General features: G+C 48.6%; 1 protein-coding gene across 2 annotated transcripts in view; it reads right to left on the bottom strand.

Annotated features, from left to right (window-relative positions):
• The window catches only part of LOC149856791 (DEP domain-containing mTOR-interacting protein-like), a 28,079-nt gene extending 14,347 nt beyond the window's left edge, over positions 1–13,732 (bottom strand). The window contains exons 1-3 of one of the 2 annotated variants that reach the window (XM_090065277.1): positions 13,360–13,732; positions 6,195–6,239; positions 5,310–5,488 (exon numbers count right to left, since the gene is read on the bottom strand). In XM_090065277.1, coding sequence (XP_089921403.1) covers positions 5,310–5,488; positions 6,195–6,239; positions 13,360–13,445 — 310 coding nt within the window. In that variant the 5' untranslated portion in view covers positions 13,446–13,732. The remainder of the gene's footprint in view (positions 1–5,309; positions 5,489–6,194; positions 6,240–13,359) is intronic. The other variant, XM_090065278.1, reaches the window with a different exon arrangement.
• Positions 13,733–24,945: the final 11,213 nt, after the last annotated feature.

Below are 24,945 nucleotides of genomic sequence, written 5' to 3'. Positions count from 1 at the left end.
AAGTTCACAAAAAGGTGTGCTCAATATATATCTTATTTAATTTGTCTATAATTTTAATAATTTGTCTACACCTGCCTCCTGCCTCACTTCAGGCTACCACGGCAGACTCCCTCTCTAAATAGGCCCTGCCATGTCTAAGCAAACTAGGGGGGAGGGAGGGAGTGAAAAGCAGCAGACCAAAAAAAATCCTAAAGCATCATCAGAGTATTGACAGTTCTCTCCTTTTGTTGCAGATGCTCTGAAATCTAAATGCATCTCCAAGAACTTTTCCCATATAACAAATCTGTGCTGAGCCTGCCCAGTTCACTCATGTGACAATCCAATCTGGGGCATCTCCGTCTGGAAAATTCAGTGCATGAGACTGCGGTCACCTCTTTGCTTGCATGATTGTACTGCTTGTACAAGTGCCGGGGTTAGGAGCGTGCAGAAGTTAGCACGCAAATGCACGTGACACCACAGAGAGATCATACGGTCACAGAAAAGGTCCACTGTCCTGCGACCCACAGCCCCAGCTCTGGTTTGCATTTACTACTGGACCCTGAGTAAATCCATTAGCTTCTCTGCCTCAGTCTCCCCACCTGGGACACTACCAACTTAGGGATCCACCGTGGTGTAGAAGTGGGAAGAACAGAAGGTCAAACAGTCTGTCCCCAAAATGGAAACCCCCCTATCCCCTCATCCCCACCCCCCCGTCACCCCCCACACACACACATTGAGAAGCCACTTCACCCACGAGACAAGGTTTGGGAAACAACTTTCCCAATTAAAATACAAAGGAATATTTTTCCACTAAAAAGAGTGATATCCCCTCACTGTCCCACATATAGACAGCCTGATCCAAGAAAGCGTGTGCAATTCAAGATGCTTCATTTGGAAATGATGTATCATTTTGGAAAGAATTGCATATCGTTTTTTAAAGAAAGTTTTGAGCAATAACGTTCACTTCTGCAGAAGGCTTTAGGTATAATACGCCTGCCTTTTACCGACCAGCCCCAGTGCTAAGTATTATTGCATTCACTCATCTTCAGGACTATGTTTTTTGCCTCCTGGGGAGATGAATGGTGATGACAGCATTAAATGTTCAGGCTGGAGGATCAGCCCAAGGAGACTGCTCTTCTGGGTCTTTAAAGTGTTACCCATCTTGATGAGCAGGGTTAATGGCTCAGCTAGACTTACAGTCGGTCCTTCAAGGGGCTGGGGGACAGGGGAGCAGACAGGAATTACTCAGCTCAGGGCTGACGACACACTTTGGCCGCTTGAAAACCCTGTGCATGGAGGTGAACTCCTAAATCCAGTTTCCCACACCTACGGTAACCATTTAATCTACATCACTCAACTAGGCGATACCATAGGCAATGCACTTCAAGAGGGAATTGTTGCCTTTCTCCTCTGTGGAGGCACAAGATTTCAAAGGGATGATTGCAGGGAAATAACCTCAACACTGGTAAGCACACAACCTTGTTACTAGAAGACAAAAAAAAAATAGGAATAGCTAGCTGCAAAGCAGGATGAAGGTTTTTAAAAGAGAAATAAAAAGAACGGAAGAGGTTGATAAGGGTTCAGAGGAAATGTAGGCAGTGGACGCCCTTGATAACCAATCAAAAGCTTTGTTTGCACCCTGTGATTTGAAGGCCTAATAAAATAATGGATTTCTTTGAAATTGTCAACCTGGCTGTGAAAAAAATAGCTGGGAAAATGGAAAAATAATCAGATGTAAGCGTTAATGGTTAACCCAGAACTAATGGCTGCAGCTTTATGCTTCTGTGATAAAGCACAGAAACAGAGGTTATTTATATTCAAGGCAGCTTAAAGTAAAAGGGCATTAATCTCTCAGCAAGCAGCAGATGGCAACAGATAGAGTGCTTGCATTGCAGCAGCGACGGGTTTATTTCTAGACACCAGTATAACGGGTTGGTGTCAAGAAGAGGAGCACCTGCTTCCCTCTCCTCCGCGGCAGCCTTTCCTGATAGAGGAGCAGCGCACTCCAGCGTGCTCATGTCTCTCATGCTGGAGATTTGGGGGCAGACTTTTCAAGGGCGTTCAGCTCCCATTTGGCTGCTCAGCAAAGTGCGCAGAGTTTTCCTGAGCACTCAGCAGCTCCTAAGAACAAAGGCAAAACCAGCCCATTGCAAACAATGGATGCCACGAGTTTCGGCAAGTCTGGTCCTTCAGAGAGAAGCTTCCTCTGCAGCTTTCACTTCGCATTTTTGGCTTGCTTGGATCAGCACTCCCCAGATCCTGCCAGGTGAAATCCAGCTCTTTACAAGTTGATGGGGTCCCTGTCCCTAAATGTGTGTCCCTCCAGAGCCCAACCCATCAAGCTGGGGAAGATACCTGCTTAATACAAAGAGCAACTAAGTTTTAAAATCCTATATATCCACAGGATTGCACCCCCCCCAGGGTCCATATTATTATGCTGCTGTCTGTGGGCAGGACAGAGAAGCCAACTAGCTGGTCCAGAGGTGACTCAAGGACACGTGGCTCCAAGGACACCCTGTGCATGCACACAGCATACTGCGCTCTTGAGTAGGGTGGGCAAAAATCTAAAAAACTCCACCCAAACAAATAATCACGCACAAATGCAAATGTTGGCCCTTCTTCTTCTGGCAAGGACGAAGGAAGCAAGAATTCACACCTTCCCCCAGCCTGTCTGAACTTGCCCTAATCTACCCGAGCGAGATGGCTGGGAAAACACTGCCTTCATTGAAGGACCCGCTGGATAAAGGAGCTCTTCCATCAGTGTCCCAGGCTCCTCTTCCTGCTTGGTTACCAGCCACAGGGAGAAAAATACCAAGATGTGCATCGTTCTGCGGACACGCAGCCTGGAGGACCCCTCCCCACACAGCTGAGTCCTCCCTACCTGGGCCCGAGCTGCGTGAGGAAGGCAGCTCCTCGCCTTGCCAGCCTGTGTTTATTTTAGTTTCATCCGGCCTTAGGCTGCAGGCAACACACACAAGCCAGCCTTGTGCGGCTCCTGAGAAGGAAATGTGCCCAACTTGTGCTCTGCCAGACAGTGAACTTAGAGCTGAATATTTCAGCTCCTGCATACAACTCCCCCTGGCAGCTCCAGGGTCTCTGCTGCCGATTCTGTCTTTGTTAATTATCTCCCTGAATCCAGGCACCCCAAAACAAGTTCTGATGATAGCATTCATCTTTAAAGAGTCTGTTTCCATTCCTTCAGATACCCTATACTGCATGGCAGGGGTCCCTATACACAACCCCGTGGAAGGATCTAACCTACTAGAAAGGCATCATAAAGCTGAATGAAATGCACTGCAAACCTTGCACCTCACAGCAGGATAACTACTTCTCACCTCCTGTAAAGCTATGAGCAGTGCAAAGTGAAGGCAGAGACCATGCACACATAGGTGTAGCATTAAAAAGATAGGATCACGCATTTGAATGACTGTGCAGACAGTAATATAAGTCTCTCTCTCTTTACATATTGGATCTTCAAATATTGGTCCGTTATTAAAAAAAAAAAAACAAAACCCACAGCAAACGTTTGCAAAGTGTGGTTTTAAAAGCCAGCACCCAGATATAAAGGCCTGTCAATCTGGGGGTTTGCTTTCAAACCAAGGGATGTGGCAGCATCTCTGCACTTGGATTCTTTCAAGATGGAGCGTGTAGAAAATATGCACAAATTCAGCCACGAGTTCTTGGGCTTCAGGTGTGAATCCACAGATGAAATCTGAGACACGTCTCATAGAAAATGACCAGTCTGTTCCAGATTTCTTCTACTATACCTGTTTCTTGGAGGGGGGAAACTGAGACATCTTCAAATATTGGACATCCCAGATGCCCCAAAGTTTGGGTCTAGACCAAATACACAGCTTTGGCTTGGCCCATTATAAAAAAACCCCAAAACCCAGTAAATGTTTGCGAAGTGGGGTTTCAAAAGCCAGCACCCAGTTAGTTACAAAAGCATGTCAGTCTGGGGTTTGCTTTCAAATCAAGGGACGTGGCACTTGGATTCTTCCAGGATGGAGCATGGAGAAAATATGCACAGATTCAGCCATGAGTTACTGGGCTTCATGGGTGAATTCACAGATGAAATGTGAGACTTGTCTCATGGAGATGGCCAGCCCATTCCAGACTTCTGCTACTATACCCGTTTCTGAGGGGGGGGAACTGAGACATGACTGCACCCAAGGGCAAGATGTTTGTATTAGACCCAGGATCAAACCTTTGGGATGGTCTCTCTCACACTGGCACTCCTATGACTTGGCCGAACCTCTCTTAAGAGTAATGTATGTCCCAGGTTTGTACAGAAACAAAACAGAGCTATTACAAGAGAGGGAGAGAGACCCAAAAATAGGAGGAGACTTGGGTTGAGACCTCATCAGAGCCAGGTAACAAGCTAATCTGTACTCAGAACTGCTTCCAGAAAAGGCCTGTAAAATGACACTGAGAATGCGTCTACATGTGCACAGTTACTGCGCAGTAACTTAAGTGATTGCATAGTAACTGTGGTGACTTACACCGAGTTGGGTGTAAATTTGCTACCTGCATTATACAGGTAGCAAATTTACACCCACTTAGGTATTGTGCGGTAACACAGTGTGTGTGAGCTCCAACTTGAGAGTAACTTTACTCCCAAGTGGAAGTGAACACAGAACTACTGCACTGTAACACCTACACATATGGACGCCGGTCTGAAAAACCCTGTACTGCGCAGTAACTTACTGTGCAGTAAATGCACATGTAGACATGCCTAGAATGTTTTAAATTCCCAAAGGAGGCATTTCTGGGAGTTTGTTTTGACCCATGGTGTGTCAGGGTCACGTTACTCCGTACAGCTAGGGGGTCTGCAACCTGCCCCACCTCTATAACCAACCTTCGCGGAAGCTGAGAAGCTACAGGCTGGTGCAGTGAAAATAAATTTACCTGCATTGCTTTTTTGCTGCTGTTATTTCTTCCATTTTCTGGTTTTGCATGGCACAAAAAGGGTGGTGGGATTGGGCTCTGGGAATGCTGAAACTACAGTATTTTAGCAGCTGCTGGGGTGCTCCCTGTAGGCAAGAGCCTGCTGAGAGGATGGTATTGCCCTCTCCAAAGTGACACACCTGGAAGGACTATATTGCTCAAGCACAGCCATAGCCTGTCTCCTGTAGCAATCACAGGGCAGAGGCCGAACCTAAATAGCTGGGAAAATAAACAGGAGACCAGTCCCTTCAATAACTCCGCTGACTTCTGGGGAGCTGCCCGTGGGTTTGCAGAAGGTAAGCCAGGGATCGTGGAAAAAGGGACAGACACTTAGAAGAGTCTCTCCCAGGCAAGTGAAAGGGTAGCTAAAGGATTTCACCAACCGTGATGGATGATGTAATGGTCCATTAGCTTCTGCATTAGGCGGATTCCCGTCTCGCGGTCTGGTGCTTCTTTGTGGTCAATCAGCCAGTCTGTGAGCTCCTTCGCTACAAAGCAGTTGGGATATGTTCGAAGGTGGTACCGCCGGTCTTTAATGAGTTTTCCATCATGCAGGCGAAGCCTAGAGAGAGAAAGCTGCCGAACATAACTGCAGCCCCCGGGACAGCTCAGAGGAGCAGCTCCATGCAGGGCAACCCTGGACGTACCCTCCGAGGCTGGGTACTCATCCATGCCTGGAGCAATTACCTGACAATCTGGGTGCTTAGTTAAGCCTCTCTGATTAAGACTAAAATTTGACATGAAGTGGCAGGCCCAATCCTGCGAAGTTTCTGGTAACTTCTGCTGAACCTCAGAAAACCCTGGACATGGTTTGAACTGGCTCTTAGTCTGCACAAACCACCCGATGCATTTCTAAAAGTGTACAGTAAACATGCACGTTCACGGGTGACAACATTGCCAGGTGCTGTTTTGCAGACAAACCAGTTATTCCAGGGGTCACAGATCATACACATTTCTAAGTTTAGAGTTTGGTAGCAATTTTGGGCAGAATTAATAGACCCAGAAAAACCTACAGGTGTTAGCGGCCTCCAGGGAGAGGCGCGTTAATGTTACATGGTTAAATGATTAAGTTCAGAGTCTGGAAAGCAAGGCGCTCAGCCCGCATACCACAGCCCGCAAACAATCAGTGAAAATCTTTTTAACCTTTTGTTAAAGAGACACTAGGAGGAGGAAGCAGTCCCAGCATTGGAAATGTAAAGTACTGGTGTCGTTGTACATTTTAAGCAACATCCCTTCCCTCACTCCCATTAGCTACAGAGAGTTCTTACATGAAAGCCCCTTGTTTGATGGTCTTCGAGAGGGTCGTAACTGGCCTTTTGGGGGAAAAGAAAAGTTTGTTCAGAGAATCTGCGACAGTTGTTGTCAGGGTCTGGTCCCACTTCCCTGAAGATACAACTAAACAAACACATGGAAGGGGAGAGAGAAGAACAGCAAAGACAGAAAAATAGCACACTTTCCAGTTTTGATACTAACTGTTCCCTGCAAATTTGCTGCTGAAGAAAGGCACAGACACAGGCTGCTCAGGTCTTCTGAGACCTGGCCAAAGCCTACCAGCACCAGCTGCTCAAGGCAATGCTTTGGAAGACATGCTTTCTTGGTCACGGGCTCATGGCAGTGTTGACCAGCAAAGCCAGATGTCTTTTAAACGAAAGAAAAGAGAGAAAAAGAGGCCAGACTGGAGACAGGAAAAGGCAAGAGGAAGGTGGCAGCAAGAAGCCAAATGTCACACTCCAGGTGTTGTTCAGCACTTAGCCAAAACTGGTGGAGGTGACCGTCTGGGTTGTCTCTAGCTCTGTCTGGCCAGGCCACCTTCAAAGCTCAGGGCAATAAAAGCCCAATGGTGTCGTGGTGGATCTTGGGGTCACAGTCTACAGCAAGGAAGGCAAGAAAGTAAATCTCACTTTTCTGCCCACTCTATATTCCTCATTTCAGCAGTAAAATTAAGGACCCCAAAAAGGGGTTATGGACAAAAAAAACCCATCCTCATGATTTTGTTCATCAGTGATTTCCAGCACATTGATCTGGGTTCCAGTTCCCCCTCATTCATCAGACCTGAGCTCAGTCCAGGTTGCATCGGTCATCTTTTGCCTGCAGTCATTTGGCTTTTCCATCCTTAATTTTTCCTGATTTTTAGAAATAATTGTATGTGCCAAATGTAACCAAAGTCCACCTCAAAATACACACTTTGCATAAGGCATGCTGCTTGCACTCCCTCCCCATCCCACGTGCATACGTACATATACACTCTACATTTATGTGGTTTCTCATCATCCACACTAGCTTTGATCCTGAGAAGCAGTACTGAGGTCATTTTTAACATGCATCTAGAAACCCACATCTGCTGATTAAGGCTTGCAAAGAAAAGCAAATAAATAAATGAGTTGCTTATATGTGCACTATTCTGTAGTAAGATCCCTTCTCCTCCTAACCATGCCAGCAAATGCACCAGGTCAGCTACAGCACACACTACAAAGCATCCAAATAGACCATTATTGGTTTTGCTGACAAAGTGAAAAACCTTCAAAGCTTCTCTTATTATTCAGTCATGTATTCTTAAATACACATAAAACCAGCACACATTTACAAACACAACGGAAACTTATTCATTTCTACTATTCCCGGGGTAGTGGAGCGTTAGCTTCCCGTAAGAGATGAAAAACCTAGTCGTATATATACTGTTTTAAAACTGACACTTTCTTTTTCGATCAAGTTTGCACAGTCTGGGAAGGAGTTTTCAGCTGGGACATTTGCAGTCCCTAAGGTCTGGCCCTTCAAAACTCTGGCAACAGTCTGTGACTTCAGTAGAAATATTTGCAGGAGTGAGCATCACTCGCACGATGAAAACTTTGATCTTCCTAGTGACCTTGACAACTGAACAGGGCCGCGTATCAAAGAGATCTTGTGTTCAAGCCAAAGCCAACTGCAAACCAGAGCATACCAAACTTGGCAAGAGACTTGTACCCAAGCCCTGCCTTATAGTCATTACAGTTTTCACAATATTAACATTGGAAAATGCCCAAAGCATGGAATCTTCCCCAGAAGAAAATATCTGATGCTATCTTCTGCTCAGTTCCAAGAGGTTTCCAGTTTCAAATCATTCATTTTAAAACACATTCCAAGGGCCAGCACATATTGAACCACTGAGCATTTCTTTAGCATCTGTAGATTGCTTTATTCTCAGTAGGACTTTTAAAGAATTTCTTTTAAGCCTTGCAAGGATCCTTTCCTGTGCGAGAGACAATTAGTTGGACGAAGTACTAGATAGCACAGTCCTGCTGTCCTGGCACAAAAAGACAGTCGTTCTCCCAAATGTTGCCTTTTTCGTAGTCAACAAGAGGGATGCCACTATCTAGGTAACTTGTTATAAATAAGAAATATTAGGTCAAGAATGCCCTGGTGTTAGAAGTCTAAATCTTTATTAGCTCCTGCATCCAAGAGGGTGTGTAGAAAAGTCACACAAGGAAGGGCCCGAACAAAACCTAGCTGGCAAAGTACAGTTTGCAATGGGTTCTGATTTACAGCGTTCATTTGTCACTGTTCAGGATTTTGCCAACCCCATTATACAAATCTTGGATAAATGAAAAAAGTTCCCACGTTGCTAAGTTGTGAGACGGATGAAAAGTTAACATTTGCCTTGCAAAGGCAAGCGTAGAGAAAGCCACGACTGGTGCCCAGGCCTCCCTTCCAGAGAAAAGCAGCTAGAGAATGTAACATCAGGCTCTTTCCTCCCATTGCCCCCAGCAAAAACCACTTACACATTTTGCCAAAAACAAAATCCAGGAAGGAGAAATGTCAGAGTCGGAGATTACAGAGCTGGCTCCGCTTTGGCCATCACTTTCCCGTGCTACCTTCCCGTGCGTGTTTTGGAAGGGCTGGTCTGAGTAATCGCAATGTTTCTTGGTCAAGGTCACTGGAAGACCAGCATTATTCATTCTCTATGACCTTGTTCAAAAGCAAATTCATAGCACTTTAAAGTGGGAGGGAAGCCTCAGGGGCTCCATGGATTTATTCCTGGACTCCCACACACAGGACCTCGTGGGGATTACTGGGAACAGTACAGGCTCAGCGACTTGGGGCTCAGACAGCTCTCTCTCTCTTTCCACCTGATGCACCTACAATTAAATTAATCTTTCCTCCTATGTTATTTTTTCCCCTCGCTTTGCTTTTGAAGTCCCTTCCTTTATATGAAATGAGTGCTCAAAAGGTTTCAGATGCATTATTGGGGAATTGTTCTCACCTGGATAGGCAGCCCTTATTCTCTACCATGTCATCTCTGTTCTTCCCTGACCCCAGGCTTTTAAGACTGACTAGTGATTTGGGAAAAGTCCCAAGTTTTGGGATCACTAACCAGAAGGGCTATGATTTCCAGAAAGTGCTGAGCACCTGCCCAGAAAGCAAAGGCCTTTCAACCTGTCTCAAATTAGGAGCTTCGATAATTTAGGCACCCAAAGTCACTTGCCAGCTTTTCATCCCCAGCCTAATGATAATGGCTAAGCCAGCTATGCCCCTTCATGCTCGTTATTTTTGTGGAGACCATCTCCTAGGAATTAAATAGATATTCGTCTGCTTGTTTCATTTAAGCCCCTGATCAGCCCTTTCCTGTCAGGGGACGCCCTAAGAGCCTGGAAGAGTAGCAACTGTTTAGAGAAATGATCATCTTTGTGCACTTGCCAAGATCATCCCTTCCTCTTGGACTCTCTGCAATGAGGCATGCCTGGGATTAAACTGGGGGGTGCAGGAAGGGAAGGCTGGAGGGTTATGCCAGTGTGGGAGAGGAGGGAGGGATGGGGATACAGATCACCCAGCCAGCGGGACTGGATTCGTGCCAGTGGTTTTGGTGCCAAGTGCAGCAGCTGCAAACATCAGTGTGCATCCTGCCTTGCCCCCACAACCTGGTGCTGTTCGGTGCCAGGGGAACCACATGCCCGAGAGACCGCCCTGTGCCCTCAACCTCGTGGTTTTGCTGCACTTGCACGACGGTGCTGGTCCTACAAGCACTCACTACCAAGAGGTGTTTTGTTTTCCTTTAAATGCCAGACATGTCCTTTAAAATCCAGGGCAGTCCTGGGATTAAGCTAGCAGCAGAACTGGGATTGGATCAGTTGAAGCAGGCACCTGGACTCAGTTTTGGCTAGCACTAGAACAGACTCCTTCACAGCCTAAATGGAGATGTGTGCAGTGCCCCCACAATTCAAACCCTGGAGTTGTATGAAGGGTAAAGGCATGGAGGAGAAAAATTTGCAGCTGCTTCTGGCCAGGAGAGAGCTGTCTGAGCACTGAAGAAACTCATCTCAACAGCCAGCCCAAACGGGGAGTGTTTGCAACCTTAGTCTAGCAGCCCAAGGGCCCTGAAGACAGATCAAAGGGTTGTTCAGACAAACACACTGTTAGCTTGGGTGCAGGAAGGAGGGTGGTACTTTGGGGGGGAAAAATCCTATTGCTGATTTATTTCAGCCCATCACAAATGAGCCTGTTCCTCACAATACAGCAGGCTCCTCCACAGGGGACACGTCCACGGTTTAATGTGTATGGGCACTACGGAGCTCCAGTCTGGGGTTTCACACCTGTTCCTTGTGATGTGGCCTGTGCCACGTCACTGCCTCCGGGTCTCCATCTTTACCTCCCGGTCCCAGCGTGCTGGGAGGATCACTGACTGTGAAGTCTGGCATATTCAAGCACCTCGCTAGTCTGAGCTTTCAGTTGCGGTTGCGGCCTGACAGGTTTGAGTCGACTTTGGGGTGCGGCAGTAGGAAGAATAGAGGAATGACAGCCAGCCACTGGGTCCTGTCTCTCCACTTTCCTGCCCAGAAAGCTTTGGCTCCTGCTGCAGTGCTTACCCATTCTGTCTATCCAGCCTTTGTGCTGTACCGTATTGCAATGCCCAGGACTCACCAGGGGACCGAGGGGAAAAGAGGAAAAGACTCTGCTGGCTTCTGTAAAAGCACCTTAAACCAAAGCTGCAGCAAAAGGGAGTGTCATCTTGCTGGTGCTATCCCAAACATCACAGCACCCAGATGTCAGCTAACGCAAGCACAGAGTATGCTTTGAAGTCATCTTCGCAGACAGCAAGTCGGAGCAACTCGGGAAGGGGACAGCAGTTGTGTTATATCAAATTCAGCCGGCAAGAGGGAGATCAAGCATGTTGCACAGAGGAAGCTCAAGGCACAATGCTTCTCGCCCTGTTCCCCTCTCTTGCAACAGCCCACATCAGAAACTGCCACCCTCATCCAAGTTCACCTTAGATGCAGTTTAATTCTGTTGGAAGTGAATTGGGGCTGCAATAAGCTCATCCCAAACAGCGCCTAATCTGCTCAGCACCCCACTGACACAAGGACGCCTCTGTATGTCTTGGCATCCATTCCCCAGGCACGTTCCCCGAGTGCAGTCCAAATGGCCCAAAAGAGGGAGACGGATGAACAAAAGAGTGGCTGGAGGAACCGCTCGTCACAGGACCACACATCTCATTCCATTTCTTCTCCTGGCTGCTAAAAACTAGAAAGATATAATCGATCATATAGTGAAAGACAGCAGGCTCCTTTATAGTCAACGGGTCAGGAACGTGTTGCATCTTGTCATGAGCATCCTTTCTGTTTGTGGCTACAAATTGGATGATGTAGCTGGGGCTGGTCCTGCTTTGAGCAGGGGCTGGACTAGATGTGACCTCCTGGGGTCCCTTTACACCCCCATTTTCTGCGATTCTGCATCACTGGACAGGTCCAGGATATGCTGGACTCCAGCCTTGCAAGGTCCGTACTGATGCACCATCAATTTGTAGAGGCTCGACTGTTTCAAACTGGTAGCTTTATTCTTCCTCAGAATGTCTGCCCTAATAGTCGGCCCTTATGCTGCCACAAGACATGGGCAGAGCACTAGAAAACCTACTGTAGGGACCACTGTTGAATTGCCATCGGCACGCAGTTCTCGTGATGAACCATTGCATTGGTGACATTAAATGAGAAGTCTGGCAGCTGCTCGCTTTCCTCTGCAGGACATTTGGGGTCTGCTCGCTTGCTTTTTGGACTGAGCACATTTAAAAGGCAGTAAATTTTGCTTTGTGGAGGGAAGGGGTAGTCAGGCAGCAGTTCTCCCAATCGTTATGTATCGAGAAGTCCTGCAGACAGCTGCTCTAGGCTAAGAAGATGATCTCTGACAAGGTAAGGCGAAAGGAGTGGGAAAAAGAATAAGCAAAGGAAGGGGTTGACTCATCATCACATTTCGAGTGAAAGCTCTTTGAGCGTAAACTATCCATTTTTTGAGTGAATAAATGGTGTAGCCACAACCCTGCATTAGGCATTAGAAACACTTACCAGGATACAAATATGCAATGAGGAGAAGCGCTCTCCGGTGAGACCCATTGAAGACAGGCCAGGCACACAGTCCCTTACCTACCAGTCTCCATTCTCTGCCCAAATAAAAATCTCTTATATTTTAATATAATTCCCCCGCTCATAGGGGAATAGGCATGGTTACAAAAGAGGGGAGTTTTCCATTTAAAAATATAGTGTTTTATACTATGTTTTTCATCCCGCATCTGCACAAGAGGAAGGGAAAGTGAGTGCTCAATCCCAAAGGCTTTTGTCAGGTACTTTAAAAATGTGTATATAATAAGTCTACATGGGACTGAACAGCATGTTAAAACTGGGGCACAAACAGCGGGTAACATTTTTAAGAGGGACTTAAAGGCCACAACGTGTTTTGCAAAGTGACTTAGGACATTGCAAGGTCCTTTGGACTTTCCCTTTGTTGAAAACAGGAGAGTCTGAAAGCTTCACTCTGGATCAAACATCATTCGGCTAAAACTCCTCTCATCCAGACGAGAGAAGCAGCGTCTGAAACGGGCACTTAAAAAAATGTACCCAGCAGCCCAGGACCTTGTGTTATCAGCTCGGTGTCGCTTCCCAGACACCAAGGCTGACAAGGGGTCCTTCTCTCCGGAGGCCGTCAAACCAAGCAAGTGTTAACGGTGGTAAAAACTAAGCAGCAAGGAAGAGACTGAAGTCCTGCCTCCTTCCTCCAAAGTTTTTCCCTTGGGGTCTTTTCAGCAAGGGAGCAGATTCCCCCTTCAACGCCTTCACTAAGGACATGTGGGGTGAGATGAGAGCAACAATCCCAGCTGAACACCCCCAAGCACCCATGAAAAACTGGTTTTAAAATCAAGCCAGGATGGAAAAGTGAGACCAGGTAACCCCTGGGAAAAGGAGGGGGTTTCCGGCCCCGAAGGACCGCTGCGCTGAACAAGCATCTTGAAACAAGGAGGGGGGAAGGTATTAGGGAGACTAGTTCAAGCACATGTCTTTCCACCCCTCCTTCTCTCTCTTTCCTGCAAACCACCCACACACAAACCTCCCGATCAAGCAGCCAAGCCAGGCCGTGGCTAAGCAGACGGGAGGAGAGGGATTGCTCCGGCTCCCCCCTGGTTTCAGCACATCCTACCTCAGCTGCTCTCCGGCAATCATCACCTCCGCCCTGTGCTGTCTCTCCGTGGCTTTCTTCTTCAGGCCGTTGCTAATGCTCTCCATCCTGGCCCCAGCGCACGCGAGGCGTGCTCACAGAGCGGCAGTGTTCAGCGTGTGTGCAAGCAGCGCTCTGCCTCCCCAGCTCTGCCAGGGTCACTCAGGGAGGGCTTTGACAGCTCCTCCGGATGGCCCTTTCCCTCTCCGGGTTACAGAGCAACCGCAGGGCTTCCCGGCTGCACAAGAGCACCTGGACTAGGCTGAGGGCAGCTGTTTTAGGAGCCCCTGCCCATGGGCACGGTGGGTGGTGCCAGGTCTGGACGGTCTGACAGGTAAACGCAGGTAGTCCTGCTCCTGAAACCTGCTGCCTGGAGGAGGAGCCTCTGCAATCTGATCCTTGCTTTTTGCTCTCCTCCCTTTCGGATGGAAAAAAAAATCCCACTTTCTACCTGGCTTGCTCCTAAAGGACGAACAACACCCTAAGCCTGTTGCCAGCCCTTGCCTGTTGCTGCCTAAAGAAACTCTTGGCTCTGGTAAGGCTGAGGTTTAAATTCGGATTTGGCATCCGGAGGGCCACCGCTACTCCTCTCCCTTTACCCCAAAGCATCTCATAAAGCTTTAGGGGTCTCACACTGTGTAGTTCTGCCCATTCGTTTGAGATTGTCCTCTTATAAGGATGTTTAAATTAACAGGACATGGTCACTTCTATGTCAGGGCCCTCTTCCAGACATCCAAGGCACAGGCAGGTGCCTTGAGGGGCAAACCGAGCAATGACATAAGTAAATGGCATTCCCATTGATTAAGTGCGTAATCCTTATCCAGCATCCATTATAGGAGGTGCGATCATCTGGGGCAGAACAACTCAGTTCAGCAGTGAGCTTGGAGTCAGCCACTAGCCCTGAAGCCCACGGTCCCAGCTCACGAGGCACTTCTTCACACCAAGAGCAGTCACGCACACTTGGAACAAGGAACCGAAATAACGCTTTGACCAGTCAAACATAGAGTTACCTGGGCACTGTGTTTGTAGGTCTTGATAACAAGCAATCAAGGCCTGGACCCACAAAAGTAATTAGGTGTCCAGTGGAGTTAGGTGCAAGGATTTATGCACAAGCCTAATTTTACACACACGAAAAACCCCACTGAAATGGAGCACACATAAAATCAAGCCCTGACTGGCAACAGGTGGGTCTGTGCCAGCACACACCTGTATGGTCCTGCTCCTTGTTGGCCATTGTGGTCCCAGGGGTGGTTTCCATGTCAGCTGCTGCGGGTCTCTTCCATCACTAAAGTCTCATTTTCCCTGGGATCTGGAGTGGACATAGATGCAATACTGCAAGGGGCAGGGGAACTAGCATCAGGAGCCACTTAATTAAGTTCATCACTGACACTGAACACATACACTGCTATATCAGCTCAACTGCGAGTGAAAAATATTGCTGGCAGAGATAAGGGAAAAAAATGTACACAGAGCAAGGAAAACTTGCAAAGCAAATGCAGGTGAGAGTGCAGTAGGGACCGAGGGAAGAAGCCATGCCAACTAGGGAGATTTGCTTCAATTAAAAGCCTAATAAAGCAGCAGCAATAAACCAGATGCCATGTTTAATTAGGTCAGCTTAAGCAGCGGTTCACCGTACAAAAATGAGCTAAATGGTACCCCCAAACCAGCGCACCAGGCCTGTGGCTTTGATGGAGGGAGATGCATTTCAATTAGGTCATTAAACCCAGTTCCAGCCCTCACACAGGCTGAAGTCTGCAGGTCAGGCCCTTCATCTGGGTTGCCTGGCTTTGAATGGAAACTCCAGAAACAATCCCATTGTGCAGTGGGAAGGCAGGTCTGAATGCTGCAGCGAGGGTCTTTCTAGATGAATGGGACCAGACACCGTTGGGAGAATATGACACTGGAAACCACCACTGAGTTACTCATCGCCGCGTGGCTAGCTTTGGTTTCATCCTACACAAGCTGAACTAATGACAACTCCACAGAGGAGCCCAGCACAAATTGCTTTGCACGTGGGTCTCAGTTTTGCCATCCCTAAAACAGAACTAACGCCCCTTTTGGAAGGTGGAGAAAGGATAGGATTGCTTTTATATAAACACCTTCCAGAGAGGGAAAAGACCTACTGAAGCTGAATGTGAAAGTGAACGTCCTGCTTCTATAAAAGGTTGTTAATATATACTTAAAGGGCTCTGGGTAGAGGGCGATGCGCCTACTACAAAGGAAGGCAACCCCTTCCCCAAGTCCATACAAATCTGAACAACAGGGTATAAACTGGCCATGAATATATTTTGGTGGAAACTAGGTTTCTAAGCATCAGAAAAAAGTGAGTTTCTGGGATGGTACATAAGACCATTTGAGGCAATGAGTTTTAAGGTGAGAGATGATAGGTTTAGGGAAGGGATTCAATGACCTGGGTGCCTGGGGCAGCAGAGGTCTGGATTCAGAGACCCACACGGCTCCTCCCTGCTGGGCATTTCTATCGTGCTATAAAGCAAGCTCTGGTGAGCATTGCAGCCAGCCCGTGGGCTGCTCGAAGAGGCAGATCTGAACCCACAAGGGGAGCTGTGTGTGCCGTCTGCAGCAAATCAGCAAGGGGAACCACAAGCCCTTGGCAGCCCCGAAGGATCTTGTGTGTTAAATCACTGCCCATGGCTTGTGGTCAGGGAATGGCACCAGCTCCTGTCACTGCCCAGCTTATCCCCTGCACCCCATTCCTCCACGGTCTTTCCCAACTAGAGGCATTAGTGTAATCCTCCCCAACTGTCACCGAATCTCAGCAGACAAGCTTGCAGCTGCTGGGCAGCTTGCTTGTAATGCTGCCGGTGTCAGACAGGATTCAGGGAAGAAGCCCCCAGGGGCTCTCCAAAAAGCAGGGCCCCATAGCCCCTGGCAGACTCTGATTTGTGCAGAGGGGCTGGATTTCAAATGGGAGCACAAGACAAGGGGTAGTGGGATGCAAGCTTGAGCTGAATGCAGGCTGCTGTGAGGAATCATGCCATGCACCCTCATTTGCCACCTACGTCTGCTTGCTTCACTCGGTCCCTGCCAGACCCTACCCAGAGTCACCCAACACATGCATTGCTTTCAGCTGTGCTGAGCACAGAGGAGCAAAACAGGAGGTTTCCAGCCATGCAGAAGAACCAGAAGAACAGGTATACACAGCAGCCTCCCAGTCATGAAACGGCCACATTTGGCTAGTCCCTTCTCTGACCACGGGGAAGCGACGGTGCCCTTGATGCTAATGCAGCAGCGAACCCAGTCAGCTGAACAACTCTCCTGTGGTCAGGCTACTCCAGTCCAAGGCAAATAAGCTGCAGCATTTGACTGTCTCAAAAAGGCCTTTTCTACGCCTCTAAGCACCACAGGGCGCATCCTGGCCTCGTCTGCCCTGCTCGTTGCGCCACATCATAAACCTGGTGAAACACAGACACCCCTTGTCTGCCGGCAGATGCTGCTGACGGAGGGCTGGAGCCCAGCAGAAGGCCCTCACTGGTGCCTTTCATGGCATCGGCTTACAACTTCCATTTCTATTGCAATGGCTGGGACTTTCCAGGGCCATGCAAGCATTTGGGGCTCTCAGTGAAGGATTTCAAGGGTTCTCATGGGAGGACCGGGGCTTCGTTCCTCAGCTGGCAATAGTGGCAGAGAAGGATATAGCATGTTCACACATGCTGAGCTCCCGCTCAGAGCCCTATTCACAGTCCCAAGCGTCCTCTGAACCAGCCTCTTTAAACCTTGCCTGCACATGCTGGGGCCAGTGCAGCACTGCATTAAACTCACCGTCCCTTGCCCTCGTCCCCCTGGCCCTCGTCCTCAGTACAGCGAAGCTCATCCAGAGACCCAGCTCCTATGGCCCACGGCTTCCATTCGATGGATCGTCCCGCCGCGGTTGTGAAACGAGTCACTTGAGAACGGCTGTAACTACGGACCCACCTTGTAAGCGTGGCTCAGTATCAGTAGAGGCAACCCAGAGAGATGGCGGCATCCCCATCCTCGGAGGTCTTCAGAAGCAGGTTAGACAGATGCCTGGTTTAGTCAGGGATGATCCTGCCGGGAGTAAGAGGCTAGACTAGATGCGACCCTGTGAGGTCCCTTCCAGCCCAACTTTCCTGCGATCCTGTATGACCAAGTGAGAGAACCAGCCTGCTCAGCAATTAGGAATGTCCCTTCCCATCTCCTTGTAATCAGTTTTCAGCCCCGACACACTGAGGTTTTGTTTGCAAGGCAGCTTTGATTCAGACTGGAACCGGCCCCCCGACTGTGCTGCTAATGGGCGAAGGGGCTATTCTCCACTCCAGCGCATACCATTGAGCTAGTGCTTTTTTTAAAAATTTTTACTTCATTCCAAGCTTCTTCCAAAAATACAAGTTCCAAAGGAAACCATTTCAGAACAAGCTCCCGTGTCTAAGCGAGAATGATTCGCTGGCCTAGTAGCAGCTGAAAGTGCTGCTAACCTCCTCCATCATGGCACGTGAAGAAGAAAGGTTTATTGGCTCTATACATATCCCTTAGGAAGCCATTGCTTTTCCCTCTCTCTATAAGAACAGGGATAGTAACGCCCATCTCGGAGCCAAACGTGCCCAGAAGTCAGTGTTATGTTCTTTTTTTCCCCAAGAATGCATTGACCTTGGCAGCATCTCACTGAAGCCCAAGGTAGCATTGCAGGGCATCACCATGCTGGTGATCAACTCCACCCTACAGACTTCTGCTCTCCTACAGCTATCCAGAGATAGCTGAAAACGATGCCCATTTCTGCCTTCCCAACCTCCTTCCCCCACACGCTGAGACATGGTGAGGCTTAATTAGCTGCCAGCTGGTTGCATAGAGGAAAGGGCATTGAGCAGATAGGGCAAGCATTATTTTGCAATGCTAGGATATCATGCATGTGCATACCCCAGCCTGCCTCATTTAGGTTTCCTCTCCAGAGGAAGTCCTCTGAAGTTTTCCTGTGCTGGAGGACTAGCAACTAAGGTCGCTCATTAGGAGCCCACCGGCAAACTGGATCTCTTGCTTCTAAGCTCACCACTCTCCAATCTGATCACAGGATAAAATTCCTTCTTGACCCCAAACAGGACAGTCAGTCTGGCCCTAAGCAGAAGGATAAAGCTGTCTATGCTGGAACCTCTGGCTTTAAGTCCCAGCGGGAGCATTGGCACAGCCTCGTCAAACCCAACCTCGGCTCCAGCCAACGCTCAACGTCCCCGAGGAAGGCAGAGCCGGAAGAGACCACGAGAGATCCTCTGCTGCAGCCCACTAGCACCACCTTTGACAGAGGTTAACAGCCACCAGTGAAGGAGACTGTGCCTAATCCGGGGAAACGTCAGGACAAGGGAGCTCTCGACTCGTTCTGAAGCGGGCCGAGGGGGCTGGCTGCACGATGACATTAAGTTATTGCCACGCTCCCAACTGGCTCTAGCAATCACCGCTCATTATTTTCCCACCGTACTCTATTCAGATTAGCAATAAGTGTTCTTCTTCCAGGCCAACGTCGGCACAATCGGATCCCTAAGGCCACCCCCCGCCAGCCAATAGCAAGCTGTTTTTGCCAGAGGCCATACTCCTTAGATACCGTGCTTTGTCTCATATAGTCTATGTTTAACCTGTGCTGGAGCCAGGCCAGCGGGAAAGGCTGATAGAAAGCAGGGCATTGTTCACAAACCACCCCCTCTCCCAACCTTTTTCCAGAGAGGTTTATATTTGGCTGTGCTGCTCCTGATCCAGCCTTGCAGCTGTTGGCAGTTTAACCCACTGGTTTCTGCACTGCAACTCCAGACTAGAAAAAAAATTAGGGATGACAGAGGCCCACATCTGCAAGAATAGCAGAGTGCTTACCCTAAAACTCACCCATGAAACCCACTGGCCCTGGGAAAGAGTCTCAGGACATGATTAAATCGAAGATGGGTTTGCATTGGGAAAGTAGGACAAAGTTGTCCCAGTACTCTGATGAATCTGGCTCAGATTCAGCTCCAGAAGGCTGGACAGGGTGTTGCTCAGGGCCCAGAGGGGTGGGGAAGATTGATTGCATGGTGCTGACAGACACCAACCTGCTGTTCAACAGTTCCTTATTAACTGTGAGAAATCTAAGGCTAGACTCTCCTGACATTAACTGGCTCCCATTTTGTCCTGAGAACAACACCATGGGTGCGTCTATATGTCCACTGTGCAATAATGGAGCATGACTATGCAGTAGAGGCATGCACCTATACTGCACAGTAAATATGGCAATTTACACCAACTTAGGTGCAAGTTTGATACCTGCATATCAAATTTACACCCAACTAGTTACTGCGCAGTAACAGATGTGTAGACGCCTTACTGCATAGTAACACTAAAGTTAGTCCCAAGTCTGGGACACTGGTCCACATACAGCATTACTGCACTTTAATACCTGCAAGTATAGATGCCGGCCTAGACCTGCTTACTGTGCAGTAAATTGAATGCACAGTAAATGCACGTATAGGCATGCCCTGTATGTATTGGGCTCTGCTGAAGGTAGTGGTGAGGCACAGGCAAAGTTAGCTCAACAGATACTGCTTGCTTGTGTGGAAACAGTACTGCCAGCTATATGCAGTCAAATAACACGGGTCAGACTGGACACATGGTCTACAGCTTTGCACTGGTGCCAGCCACTCGATTCCAAGATGAAATTATACTCATGTCCCAGCAGTGTGCCATGCTGGAAAAGCCCTTTGCCTATAGAAAACAGGCTATTTCCAGCTCCCCACCACCCAGGGCCTACTGAGAGCAGCTACTTCCAGACAGCAGGTTAATTTATATGCTCACTCTGGATACCAGCATGACTTACCCCAGCGTAAGAGTGTTGTGTTCACACCCATCAAAATGGAAACTGCTCCTTAAACCAAGCGGGGCACTCCATGAGAAAGTGGGTGTATCTGTTTCAGAGGTCCTGCAGATCCAGATTAAGGAAGATCCCCATGGTAAACAGCACTTCCAGAAGTGCAGCACGAGACAGGGAGCGTGGTGATCATGAGGATGACTTGGCTGCACTAAGGCAAAACTGAGGTCTGTGCAGGAGGCCGCGGTATCACAGGAGAGGGCCGAGTGGGCTGTCACCATACCACACTCCACTCCTGCTCCCCCAGCAAGAAGCAATGACAGCGACAACAAAATGCACCTCTCCCCCAGAGCCCTAAACACACCGACCCACCCCCATCTGCATTTGCCACCTCCGTGCATCCATTGGAATATGGCATGCGTCTGCAAATCCTGCAGCAGAGATGGCAGCTATTGTTTTTACAGCAAAAGGGTTAATTGTAGGGAAAGGGGGTTGGGGAGGCAGAGATTTCCCATTGACTGACTGTGAATTGTGCTGCCCATGCAGAAAAATGTGATTGTGGCAAGGTAGGGGGAAGTCGCAACCTCTTCCTCGAGCCAATTTATTCTCATTGTGACAGCAGTCAGAGTCCCCAGCCAAGATCTGGGCTGCAGCGCATTGGGCAGAGCACATGCACGCACTGAGCCCCTGCTCTCAGCTGCTGACAGACTAGAGGCAGGACACAGAAAGCCCCAGAGGCACTAAGTGACTTGCCCAAGACCTCCTGTATCTGGCGAGTAGCAGAGACTCCCAGCTGACTTGCAGCCCAGCGCTCGCCCATCGTGTCACTGGGCCTCTCCAAGCTCCTTGATGCACGTCTGATAAAGGCCGCCTCTGCTTGCAAAGCCAAGTCTTCTGCAGGGATGGGAGAGCTCCAGAAACTTTGGAAACAGAAATAATCCCTTGGCATTGGCACTCCTGGCCTATTTTATGATGTCACAAGAACACACTAATGATAGTGTAATTAGCCTTGCACTTTGCTTGCCAGAAATGGGGCCCACCACTGTGTACGAGAGGCTGAGGAGCAGGGGAGGAAACGAAGGTCTCTCTCACATGCCAAACACGCACCACATCATTTAAGCCTGGAAACCAGCTTTACCTAGTAAGATGCAAGAGCTCAGCTGGACAGAAGGGAGATTCACCCCCCACAAGATCCACAACGTAAGGGGAAAATAAATAGCACAGCAGCCGATCTGAACGCCAAGTCAAACACCAAGGGCAAGGAGAGAGGCACAAGCAAGCTGCTAGCACTAGTGGACCGCTTCGGCCTCTAAACGCGGTTTCCAGGTAGGACAAGAGTCCCCTCTGGTGGAAATCCAGGGAAATGGGAGGGGTGTTTGTCATCCACAACCAGTTCAATGTGCCCATGGTCGCAAACACAGCAGGAGAGCTCAAAGCGCTCGGCGCCTTTGCAGGTTTGTAGAGCAGACCGTGGGGCCCTGTGCTTCGATGTTACTGCTTCAATCAACAGGGCAACGACTGAACGAAAAAGATACAGCAGCCATCAGCCAGGTGAGACCGGTGGGGTGATCAAGCAAAGCTAATGGGCCACAGGCCCAGGAAGACCTGCCACTCTTGGGCTGGCCTGTATTTTCCTGCTTGGGGGGCAAGAGGCAACAGTCAGACCCTTCACGTAATTAGTATGTACAACTAGGGCAGCAAAGGGAACAGCACTGGCATTAGCATATCAGCAACTTGAATGTGGACCCGAGGACCCTAGGGTTCACACTCTGATTCCACAAGTCAAAAGCTCATTGTTTGGGGTCGTTCCTCCTATTCTTTCCTGTAGTAGATAACTGAAGCCATCGTGCTACACTCACAACTGTGGTTTGCTCCACAGACGTACCAGCGGAGGCAATACTCCTCTGACAAGATGCACCACCCCATCCAATTCTGGAAATGTAGGGGAGGGAAATCCCTTTGTTGGTCATTGCAAATTGAGAGGTGTACAAGTCCTGAAAGGAGTCGGCTCATGAACATTAAAAAGGAGTCTGCTGTCTCAGACAGCGATGTGGTTGCAGGGCAGAGATCAGCTTTCATAAAGGCACTTTGCAGATAAAGAGGTAGTTGCCTGAGCGCACATCGTGTCGTCAGAGCAGCATTGGGAGAATGTTGATTTTATAATTATTGAGGCTGAAGCTGTGACTGCAGTGTAGCTTTGACATGAGATAGACATCCCTTCAACACACAAAGGTCTAAGAGACTTGGCCAAGTTTTCAAAGCTCAGCCTGCAAAGTCTGACAAGCAAACTGCATAAGGGGAGATGTTAAAATTCAAATGGAGTCAACACGCTGCTGTGCTTAGGAAGTACCCACTTACCAGGCAAAAGGCAGCTTTCAGTAAGGCTGAGCTTTTCATTTCCAAGATCCTTCACACTGTCGAAAGTCGCTTCGATATGGTTTTGTTCACTGAGGAAGTTTCAGTTTGCATCACAGTGCGCTGTCAAAGGCATCATAGATTGTAGCAAGACTTATTTATGTGGGCTTACTCTGGGCTTTTTCCATCTTCTCCAAGAGATATCCTTCGTTGCTACCAGGGTGTTGGTGGAAGGAAGGGGGCATGGAGTGGGAGGTCAACGTTGATTTGATCAATGTTGTGTCTTTACAAAAATTCTACCTCCAAACTACTCACCTTACACTAGGGTATGGCAGTGGTGTGGTGAAAAATTGCTAATGTCAACAGAAATTTTAATTTGAAAAAGATACTAGTTAAAACAGCAACTGTTCACGTTAAAACCTTCACGTACAGCATCATGCGTTAATGGAGTGGCAGTGCCACAAGGCTTCCTTGAGGATGAAGGCCTAAATCTGAATTGGATCTTAAGCAATATTGTGGTGGCAGTTTATTAACCATCTAATTCCCTGGTCTATGGGCATAAGCTGACCTTTGGGTATTCATTGCATGTGCAAATACATTTGTTAAGCCCCCACTTTAAAAAAGCAACCCCAAGCAATCTGGTGGAGGATTGCAAATACTAGGTGGAGGATTGCAAATACTAGGTCTTAGCCCTTTATATCCAAATATCTGGCTGAAAAAACAGGCTGAGGATATTTCCCCTTCCTGGCAGGAGCTGGGTTTCTCTATTCTGTAAGACAACAGCCAGGACAAAGCTGAGGAGTCTCTCGCAGGGGGATGCTGCTGAGCAACGCTCGAATGGACAAAGGCAGGTTTTCAGACTGCGAGAGGCTGATAGCATTGGGCTTCCTGCACAAGCAGGGACTAGGGAGCTCAGGGTGGTGGGGCACATCTGGGGACTTGCCAGCCCCCAACATCAGCATAGCCTGGGAGACTCCATCTTTGCCCCTACGTTGGTCTCCACAGGGAGTCTTCTTAAAACGGCCTTTCTAATCCTTATTCTCGCCTCCCTCTTTTAACAGGCAGCTCATGTCTCTGGCTGCCTTGGCTCCTGCTGGCAAATTTCAAGCCTGGAGGAACGGCCTGACTTGCGGACCGACACACGACCTGGCTTAGATCCATATGAGCAAACTGTGTGGAGGGAAGCAACATTTCCTTCCTCGCAGCACTGATGCCACAATGAGGCCCCGCTGGACACAGGTGAGCACCAGCAGCTGGCATCATAAACAGGTCCATGCAGGCTACCTGCTTTAAAGCTTTGAAAGCCTGACTGGCAACCACAGCTGGGCTCGGGGGGTGGAATTTTGGTTTGCGATGGCCCGGCTCACTTCAGAGGAGCATCGTGGAAACAGTCAAGAAACCCAAAAGGTACAGTCAAGAGCACATGGCATTATTTCAGAGAAACACCAAGCTCTCCCCAGCAATCTGCCGTTTCATACTCCCAGGTGCCTGCTGCTGTTGAAACCCTCCAGATGCACTACACATTCAACTCCTTTCAGATCCATAAAGTCAATGGCCTGGGAATCCAAAGGAGCTGGAGGGGGTGCTACTTTATCCGTTCCTGGCAGACATGGCCTTAAAGAACCGCTGAATGCTATTTTCCCCTCAGTAGCAGAGGGGATGGATAACACACACAGCTGGTCTTTGCCCGAGTTGCACGGTGCTGCTCCGTGATCAGAGGCTCACTTCTTTGTTGTGGGAACAACCCAAGTCAAGCAGTTTTCAGTTGTGGTTGATCAAGGTCACCCTAAACTATTTCTAAAACAAACGGATTTTAGAAATTAGGATTTGATGTTTCATAGATTTCATACGTTAGGCCTTGAAGGGACCTCGCGAGACCACTGGATGACCCCAGCGAGGTGAGCATCCAGGCATTTCTTGAACGTATCTAGAGTAGGTGTTTGCACCACTTCTAGTCCAGACTCTTGTCGACTCAGACAGTAAAGAAGTTTTTCCTTATGGCCACTCTAAAACGGTCTTCCAGCAGCTTGTGGCTATTAGACCTTGTCTTCCTTTGGGATGTCCTGGTGAACAAACTTTCTCCCAGTTCCTAATGTGCTGCCACCAAGTCACCCCGAGCCTCTGCTTCTCCAAGCTGAAGAGTCCCGTGCCTCTCAGCCTCTCCTCGTCAGGCCTGTTCCTCTGACCTCTAATTATGTGGGTGGCTCTCCTCTGGACCCATGTTAATACGTCTGGACCTATAATGTTCATAGGACTTGCTAAAAAGTAGTTTAGCTCCTCCCCTTACCTCCTTCTTGCCAAGTCCAGCGGTTTCCCCTCCCCTTCATTTAAGTTCATTCCCTGAACACAACAGTGCGCTATGCACACCCACTAACCTGCAGTCAAGAACATGTGATTCTAGCACCAGACATGAATGA

Source organism: Crocodylus siamensis, chromosome 10, assembly GCF_052110815.1.
Source record: "Crocodylus siamensis isolate JL-2025a chromosome 10, ASM5211081v1, whole genome shotgun sequence".
In the NCBI taxonomy this organism is placed as follows: Eukaryota; Metazoa; Chordata; order Crocodylia; family Crocodylidae; genus Crocodylus; species Crocodylus siamensis.
Note: the sequence above shows the minus strand (reverse complement) of the source record. Positions and strands in the feature narration are given on the sequence as shown.